The 10,000-nt window shown below is 39.3% G+C and overlaps 1 protein-coding gene across 2 annotated transcripts; it reads right to left on the bottom strand.

Moving 5' to 3' along the window:
• Positions 1–2,292: 2,292 nt before the first annotated feature.
• LOC119590065 (glutamate receptor ionotropic, delta-1-like) lies at positions 2,293–8,692 on the bottom strand. Of its 2 annotated transcripts, none has more exons than XM_037938814.1 (7): positions 8,454–8,692; positions 7,973–8,094; positions 6,883–7,108; positions 6,149–6,297; positions 4,622–4,711; positions 4,165–4,331; positions 2,293–2,896 (listed from the first exon to the last, which is right to left on the bottom strand). In XM_037938814.1, the coding sequence occupies exons 1-7, from the start codon at positions 8,512–8,514 to the stop codon at positions 2,668–2,670; spliced, it is 1,044 nt and encodes a 347-aa protein (XP_037794742.1). In that variant the 5' UTR covers positions 8,515–8,692; the 3' UTR covers positions 2,293–2,667. The 2 variants fall into 2 exon arrangements, with proteins under 2 accessions (XP_037794742.1, XP_037794744.1); XM_037938816.1 differs by having other exon boundaries at positions 2,763–2,896; positions 4,151–4,331.
• Between the last annotated feature and the right edge of the window lie 1,308 nt (positions 8,693–10,000).

Here is a 10,000-nt window from a genome sequence, read left to right as displayed (position 1 = left end):
CTCCCCCTGTCCAACCATTTCCTATTTCCCTCCTTTCTATTTCTCCCCCTCCCCCCTGTCCGTTTCCTATTTCTCTCCTTTCTATTTCTCCCCCTCCCCCCTGTCCAACCGTTTCCTATTTCTCCCCCTCCCCCCTGTCCAACCGTTCCTTCCTATTTCTCCCCCTCCCCCCTGTCCAACCGTTTCCTATTTCTCTCCTCTCTATTTCTCCCCCTCCCCCCTGTCCAACCGTTTCCTGTTTCTCCTTTCTATTTCTCCCCCTCCCCCTGTCACCGTTTCCTATTCCCTTTCTATTTCTCCCCCTCCCCCCTGTCCAACCGTTTCCTATTTCTCTCCTTTCTATTTCTCCCCCTCCCCCCTGTCCAACCATTTCCTATTTCTCTCCTTTCTATTTCTCCCCCTCCCCCTGTCCAACCGTTTCCTATTTCTCTCCTCTCTATTTCCCCCTCCCCCTGTCCAACCGTTTCCTGTTTCCCTCCTTTCTATTTCTCCCCCTCCCCCCTGTCCAACCCTTTCCTATTCTCCCCCTCCCCCTGTCCAACCGTTTCCTATTTCCCTCCTTTCTATTTCTCCCCCGCCCCCCTGTCCAACCATTTCCTGTTTCTCTCCTTCTATTTCTCCCCTCCCCCCTGTCCAACCGTTTCCTGTTTCCCTCCTTTCTATTTCTCCCTCCCCCCCCAACCTTTCCTATTTCTCCCCCTCCCCCTGTCCAACCGTTTCCTATTTCTCTCCTTCTATTTTCCTCCTCCCCCCAACCCAACCGTTTCCTATTTCTCTCCCTCCTTCCAATCCAACCGTTTCCTATTTCTCTCCTCTCTATTTCTCCCCTTCCCCAAATCTAACCGTCTCCTATTGCTCTCCTCTATATTTCTCCCCCTCCCCCCAATCCAACCGTTTCCTATTTCTCTCCTTTCTATTTCTCCTCCTCCCCCCTGTCCAACCGTTTCCTCATTTCTCTCCCTCCCTCCAATCCAACCGTTTCCTATTTCTCTCCTCCGGATCCTCAGCCCAAACCCCGCGTGACGTCGTAGGCCTCATCACCCAAACCTGTGCTTAAATCTCACAAAGACCTCGCGTATATCTTCTCCTCAATGCGCCATTTCCTGCCATAAGTGCTCCCCCCACTTCAAAAAAAAAAATCCTGTTTTTTAAAATTTGAAGGATGGCTTCGAAAAATGCATTTCCAAAAGTGAGTACTTATTTGTGATTTAGCTTATTACTTACTAGGTATAGAGGAGTTAATGACATCCTGATATATAAAAACTTTACTGATTTCTATGCAGATTGCAAATAGTGCTTTGAAACGATCACTAATAAAGTTTTGTCACATCCTGATATATAAAAACTTTACTAATTTCTATGCAGATTGCAAATAGTGCTTTGAAACGATCACTGATAAAATTTTGTCACAATTTGCAGTTATCTTAAGGAATAATCTAAAAAAAACAAAATGACAGAATGTAGATTGTATATCCCTCTATTCTGAGCATTTTAGACGTTTGTGGTTTTCTTATCTACATCTTTTCGAGCTAGGAAATATTCTATGTAAATTTACATTGTGTTCATTAACTTACGACATAATGCATTTCTATTTACAAACTCTGCATGACAGTTAACAAAGTTGCATGTCGTAGAAATTTCCATTCAGTAGGCTAATTGGAAAATGAGAGTAAAAATCCCCCTCTTTCGGGTGAATCACACCCGTAAACACACGCACACACACAAACACAAAGAAACTAGTAGTGCACAGTGATGATAGGAAACACAAGTATTATAGGTAAATTGTTCTCATGCTTCCATATTATTCACCAATTACATTCTTTTCACCAACGTGATATCTCTTTACTCGCCCATCTGTCTTTTAAAAATCCCGTTTTGCGCGTGCTACCGATTTTCCCGAAGCAATGTGTAGTGAAGTTAAAAGATGAAGCTGTCCTCTTGTGTTTAATTTACCAAAGTGGATCACTCCTTCGAAAAAAAAAAGTTTGTGAATATCATCGCATACCAGGACAGGTCTTTCCTTATTTTGATTTTGCCGTTTATGTAATTGGAAAGGTTTTCAGTGAGAAATATATGACATGAATTCAGATGAACAGATGGGAAGACGGAGGAAGGTATACAGAGAGACAATGAGGGAGAGGAAGATATGGAACGAAGCGAGACAGATAGAGAGAGATAGCTGGAGAGAGGGGGGTGACATATATATATATATATATATATATATATATATATATATATATATATATATATATATATATATATATATATATATATATATATGTGTCTGTTTTTTAATCATATGTTACTTGAAGAAATTACCACAAGATAAATATAAAAGTCAATAAAAATGTGATTTTATAGGTTTATAAATTGTTTTCCTTTACCGATTTTCACATCCTATTTTACACATTTCTCTTACGCCCACAATGCACAGAGAATGATATTCATTGCCCTTCGCATATAAATAATACAACATCGAGTTATAATTCAAACATTCCTTGGGAAATACCCCTTTAGATATTTTTTTAAAATCTAGTTATAAGTCCCTACAAATCCCTAAACCCCTATGATATGTAAGGATAATAACAATTCTGAAAATAGAAAATCCCGCCAACTCGTGAAAACTAGCGTCCAGTTCTAAATGAAGGCGAGGTTCCAGGTTTATCCTCACGCTCCCTCCTGCCTCGCCCTCTGCAGAAGCCGACCTCGCAGCCCAGAGCGAAGGATGCCACGAGGAGCCCCACTCCGAGCACGAAGAAGGCGGCCTGCAGATGCGTCAGGGTGATGGCGCCGGGACCTCCGTGGGGGCCTTCGCCATCTACGTTCCCGGACGCCCTTCCGATCACGTCTCGCCTCCACTTGCCGATGAGGCCGGATTCCACCAGCTGGGTTCAGCCTGGGGATGGACGGCGCTATTCTGCCGGCTGTTCTTGTGGTGAAATGTCAGTGTGTTATACTGTGTGCGTGTGAAAAGATTAAGTATTGTAAACACATGCATACCTACACACATACGCGCAAGCACACGCAAACATTTTTATCTATCTATCTATCTAAATGTATTTATATGTTTGGATCTGTATTTATGTCTTTTTTTTGTCTATTTATGTATCTATTTATCAGTCAATTTATCAATTTATCTACCTACCTACCTATATATATATATATATATATATATATATATATATATATATATATATATATATATATATATATATTGTGTTTATATATGTATGCATATATATTGTGCTTACACACACACACACACACACCACACACACACACACATATATATATATATATATATATATATATATATATATATATATATATATATATATACACATATATATTGCATTCATAGATACTCTTTTTTCAACAACCATTTATTCCACTGCAGGACATAGGCCTCTCTCAGTTCAGTATTGGATGCCTTTCCTAATCAACCGCCGTTCGACGCGCTAATACTTATGCCACGGCTGCGACCTCCCCTACGATACCTGTGTTTCACTTCTCAAGATCGGGCTCGAGCTAGCAGTCGGAGCGCAGACATTTTTGCGACTGCCGCGGCCGGAATTGAACTCGGGACCATGAGGGTCGAAGTCCAATGATCTAACCACTGGACCATCGTGGCAGAACCACACGCACACACACACACGCAGACACGCACGCACACACACACACACACACACACATGTATATATATATATATATATATATATATATATATATATATATATAGAGAGAGAGAGAGAGAGAGAGAGAGAGAGAGAGAGAGAGAGAGATAAACACACACACACACACACACACACACACACACACACACACACACACACACACACACACACACACACACACACACACACACACACACACACACACACACACACACACACACACACACACACACACACACACACACACACACACACACACACACATATATATATATATATATATATATATATATATATATATATATATATATATAATGCATATACTCACACATGAACCTTCGTACATCACATAAACGATATATTATAAATACACACATATCAAGCACGGAAACGCACTGCACTTGCATACTCACAAACCATCACCCAGACCAAATACATCCGCTGCACAACAAACGGCACAAATCCAGTGCGCCAACCAACGGACTTTTACTTCTTGTTAAAAACGGTCAAGTACGGAGCCCCGGAGTGGAGGGCGACGCCGTATCTCTGAGGGTAGTAAGTCTGGCGAGCCAAGTGGTACTTCTCCTTGCCTCGAGCGCTGATTCGGATCTCGGACGCCAACCACGCGTTGATGAAGCCGAATTTCCCCGTCAGGACCTGGGGCGAGAAGGTTATGTTTCGCATGAATGCGTCGATGCTGCTCTTGTTATTATTATTATTATTATTATTATTTTAATACAACATGATTATTACTATTATCATTGTTATTGAGAGGTGGTAATGTTAATCTAGCTATTTCATATACGAATATTGTTATTATCATAACCTTCATCAGGATTGTTATGATCATATCGTCTATCATCCTTAATATAATCAGGATATGTGTTGTGGTCGTTATCACTAGCACTATCGAAATTACCATCTTTATAGTATCAGTACATAATTACCTTATCGACCCCCTCATTGGCGCTGAACACGTAGCCACTGTCAGGCTCAAATCGGTCCCAGATCTCCTTATATATTCCCGACGTGGCTTCCTGTGGTAGAGATAAATTTCGTGAAATTAAATTAATTACTAAGAAAATTATAAAATTAAGAATAGGAAGGTGTGCACCTACTATGTAATTCAGAGTTCCGTTAACTTCTAATTACAATCAGTGGAGCAAAAATTTCACAAAATTATGCAGACTGTTAAAGTATTTGACTGTACTGGAATCAGACGTATGTTGAGCAGATGTATGCAGCTGTGCTAAAAACCAGCATATTGGAAAAAAAATCTCCTACCTGTTGCTATATGTATACTAGGTATTCCATTCTGATGGGAACTTTCTGCAGCAAAGAAAAAAAAGTATTTCCAGATTAGGTCCAAAACTGACATGTTTTGGACCTAATGACATGTTTCATTCTTTCTGCGTGATCTCTGTTCCTTAATAATATCTTCACCAGATACAGCAATTGGACTCTCACTGAGTAATTTTCTATTCCATTCGAATGGTTTTTGCCTCCCCCCCCCCTCCCTCTCTGACAGCACATTTCCGTCACTGTGATTTCCCATGGGGGATCGACAAACATGAGGCTGCTCTAAACATCCTCTCTAAAGAGTCTTGGATTTTTCCCCGGATTTCTCCTGATGCAGGCTCTTGTTTTGAAGATAAGGATGTCTTCATTCTTATATTTCACTGTAAATGCGTTATTGCGTTACACACACACACACACACACACACACACACACACACACACACACACACACACACACACACACACACACACACACACACACACACACATACGCATACACACACACACACACACACACACACATATAAGTGTGTATATATGTATATATATATATACATACATACACACACACACACACACACACAATAATAACAAAACACACAATAAAACAATATACACATACTATATATATATATATATATATATATATATATATATATATATATATATATATATATAAGTATTATACCTGTGCCATACCTAACTCGTGTTATTTTCTTTTCACTGAGGATTTTTTACCACTGTTTAAACTACCAGAACGCTGTAGATGATATTCACTGATTTCTACTAATTGCACACATTGCAGGATTGATAAGAATAACACCAACGAAAGTATGGGAGAAACAAGCAGTAAGTATAATACAAAAGCATTGCAGTTAATAACAATACTAGTGATGATGACGAGGAGATGAAAAAATAAATTACAATAATATTAATAATGAAATAAGTGTATTAATAATAGCAACAATGATATTGATAACATAATGTAATAATAAAAAATAAAATTAATAATAATGATAACAGTAAAATAACAATAACAACAACAAAACAACAACAATAATAGTAATAATAATAACAACAACAAAAACAGCAATAACAATAATTATAATAATAACAAAATAGTAATAAGAACGATAATAACCTAAACGAAAACACACACTGTCCCACGAACTCACCTTCAGGATGTGCACATTGGAGGTATCGTGGATGAACAGAGGACTGAAACCATCCTCTTTCACGGCCCGCAGCAGGTCCGCCAGAGAGTCGATCGGCTTCTCAAAGGCAGGGATGGCCAGCACGGCAGTCAGCGTCCCGGAGTACAAGGCTGAGCGAGAGGATATTCATTAATATAAAAACGAGATGTCGTGTGTGTGTGTGTGTGTGTGTGTGTGTGTGTGTGTGTGTGTGTGTGTGTGTGTGTGTGTGTGTGTGTGTGTGTGTGTGTGTGTGTGTGTGTGTGTGTGTGTGTGTGTGTGTGTGTAAGTCGTCGCGTGCAGGCTTTCGTGACTTACTAGTATGCGGCATAGTTATAGATTTCAGATGTAAGATGAGAGATGAGAGATGAGAGATGAGAGAGAGAGAGAGAGAGGAGAGAGAGAGAGAGAGAAGAGAGAGAGAGAGAGAGAGAGAGAGAGAGAGAGAGATGAGGGATGAAGAAATAGATAAATAAAGAGAGAGAGATGAGAGAGAGAAGAGGAGAGAGAGAGAGAGAGAGAGAGAGAGAGAGAGAGAGAGAGAGAGAGAGAGAGAGAGAGAGGAGAGAGAGAGAGAGAGAGAGAGAGGAGAGAGAGAGAGAGAGAGAGAGAGACAGTCAATGGAAAAAAAGCAAGTAGATATTATAATAAAAATACAACAAGAAACTTAAGTAACGAATCAAAGAAAAGAAAAAGAAAACAGAACAAAAACTCACCACAGACATAGAAGCAGAAGAGGTACCACGAGAAGAATATGCATCGCAGAGGCCAGCGCGCGGACGAAATGAGGTTACCTTGTACCACCAAATTGCGGAACATGTTAAACGCAAAATCACGTGTGCTGAAGCGATGTTTTTCCCCGAGGCAGAACGACGTAAAGTGGTTAACTATCGCTAACAACGGACCAATTATCGCGACTGACACGACTAGTGCTGCCCAAACCTAGAAGATAAGTATTTTAAAAAGATCGTTAGTTCTTTGGGTTAAATAAGGTTTCTTGACGGTTGTGGGGTGTATGAAGCCTTAATAAGTACCATATTGGAATTTTATATGTGGTATGCTAATAAATGTGCATAAGGTGTTTTGGATGTGTTGACAAGATATGACAATAACTTCCAGTGAAAAAATACAGTAATTCCAAACTTTTTTTTTCACTACAGCATTCAATTTTTTTTCTCCAACCGGTCCCCGTTCCCACACCCCACATAAATTTACCTTTAAAACAGAGTTCATCTACGTCTTATCCACAAATAACTGCTGCTCGAAACAAAGTAAGTACTCAACAGAAAAATGAAAAGTAACTTACCGCATCCGTAGATTTTATTTCATTTTGGAATCTTGCGGCATCATAGGCACTGCCCATGGCACCCAGCTTGGGAGCTAATGATACAGACCTTCATTTTCTCTATCGTTCTTCTCTCTCTCTCTCTCTCTCTCTCCTCTCCTCTCTCTCTCTCCTCTCTCTCTCTCTCTCTCTCTCTCTCTCCTCTCACACACACACACATTTATATATATGTAGAATAAGGCCCTAGCTAGACACCTCGAAGCCGTCAGTGAAAAAAGTGTGACAGGAGTGCACTGATTAAACAAGTAGTATTAGATAGCGGGCCCTTTACCAGAGTACCATAAAGCTTATTTGTATGATCACCATTGGCATAATATGATACAAAAATCAAGCTCTCGTGTAGTGGGTACGGGGTAACTTAAACAGGCACTGTTAACTTAATCATCAGTCCAGCTCTGACATAAATAGACGGATAGATGGAGAGGCAGGTAGACGAATATAAATACTAATAAATAACGTACCCCAGGCGTAAAGGGCGAGAAAACGGCCATCGCCCGGCTTTTCTCGGCGGGCGCTCGGCTGACAATCGTGATGGACTCCATGAAATACGGCTTGGTGAAGTCCAACACGGCTTCGCGGGCTCCTGAGAGATCAATTAGGTGAATTTTGTAATTATTGTTGTCCATTTGTGCAATGCGGTGCGAATATAAGGTAACATCATATAAACATTAAACCGATTATTTTTATATTAAGGCTTTTAGCCTAACCTGACCTGATGGAGGAGTTTGCTAGACTAACCGTCAATTTTATTTATTTGGTACTAGCGTATTTTGACCTGGGGTATATATTGCAACAGCACCGAAGATAATCTGTCTATCAAAAAGCTTGGTACCAGCTTAACCCAACCTAACCAAACGGAAGCGCTGACAACAACATTACCGAACTACCCATTCTCCGAATTATAGAATTATCCATTTCAAAGCTACAGTGAACGCATCATACCTGTGACAGTTATTTCGTCGATGGCAAACTCAACTTCCCTCCGAGACACCATGCCAATCATACCTGTGATCGATCCGCCATCAGCCTGCGGTCCGCCCCAGCTGTCAGCCACAAGTAGCTTGTATCTGAAATTCGGTGCAGTATTAGGTTTGTTTGTTTGCTTGTGTGTGTGTGTGTGTGTGTGTGTGTGTGTGTGTGTGTGTGTGTGTGTGTGTGTGTGTGTGTGTGTGTGTGTGTGTGTGTGTGTGTGTGTGTGTGTTTGTGTTTGTGTTTGTTTTTTATTGTGTTTTTGTTTTTCTCTATATTTTTACTCTTGCACGCCCTTTTTGAATCAAAACATGCTTTATTTATGGTTCGAACACATCAATCAAATGAACTTTGTGTCTGTTATTAAATGAAGCCATAGACTGACAAAGTTCAAATTTGAGATGCTGGTAAAATGGTGTTAGGTTATCGGCATTACATATTTTGAGTTAAATTACCATAGATTTTATATTTTTTCTTTTTTCATAGGAGCTGCGTTATGTCAATAAAAATTGGAAAAACATTGGATATCATATTTATCTTGATAATTATGAAATACGAAATAAACACGATCTTTGAATGCATTCGTGATATTGGCACGAACAAGACTTTGGATAAATTAAAAGATAAATTAAAAGAAGCATATATACAAAAAAAGGATAATAATAATAATGATGAATATGATAATAACAATAATAATAACAGTAATAATGATAGTATCATCAATATAATTATCATTATTAATAATGATGATACGATAATGATAATGATAATAAAGTTATAATGATAGCAATGATAAAGATAATAAGAGTGATGATAATAATGATGATAATGATTATAGAGTTAATTATTATAAAAATAATGATAATAACAAGAAGAACATCATCAAGAATCACACCATAACTATTCATCTCACGTGAAATTCAACTTTGACGCGATGGTATCAATGACACAGAAATCAATGCCAGAGACAGGGGTAGCCTCTTGATAAGGGCCGTCGTAGGTATCCAGGGGCGTGACTTTAAAGAAAGGCCAGTTGGGGACGACGGCGCCCATCAGTTGCCGCCCTCCAAGGTCGGCGTAGACCCGTTCGAGGTCAGGGGTCAAGGAAGCGGCGAGAAATGGGGTCATCTTGCCCGTCCCGTCGTTCCAGGTCACGTGACCGGCGTATGCGAAGCTAAGATGAGAAAATCGTGTAAGTGTTTCTACTAAAGTGTATTAATGGCGTTATCGTGATGGACGTGGCAGTATCAAGTATCATTATTGTTGTTATAGTATTTGGTTTATCATTTTCATATCATCATTGTGTATTAGGCGATTATAACTGATAGTAGTTGTAATATATATTTTTAAAAACTAGTATCGTAATGAAAATTAGCTATTACTATTACTATTATTATTATCAGCATCATCATCATTATTAGTATTGTTATAATCATTATTATTAGCATCATTATCATTACTATTATCATTGTTATAGTGATACTAATAACGATAACAATGATGATGATGATGACGATGAT

This window comes from Penaeus monodon, chromosome 26, assembly GCF_015228065.2.
Source record: "Penaeus monodon isolate SGIC_2016 chromosome 26, NSTDA_Pmon_1, whole genome shotgun sequence".
Lineage (NCBI taxonomy): Eukaryota > Metazoa > Arthropoda > Malacostraca > Decapoda > Penaeidae > Penaeus > Penaeus monodon.
The sequence above is the reverse complement of the archived record's forward strand: the minus strand, read 5'-3'. Positions and strand labels throughout refer to the sequence as shown.

Coding starts and splice junctions, on each gene's coding strand:
- LOC119590065 (XM_037938814.1), bottom strand. CDS start 8,514: ATGATTGGCATGGTGTCTCGGAGGGAAGTTGAGTTTGCCATCGACGAA. Junction 4,332..4,621: donor CCAATGAGGGGGTCGATAAG/GTAATTATGTAC, acceptor TTCTCGCCCCAG/GTCCTGACGGGGAAATTCGG. Junction 2,897..4,164: donor TTGACCGTTTTTAACAAGAA/GTAAAAGTCCGT, acceptor GTCCATCCCCAG/GCTGAACCCAGCTGGTGGAA.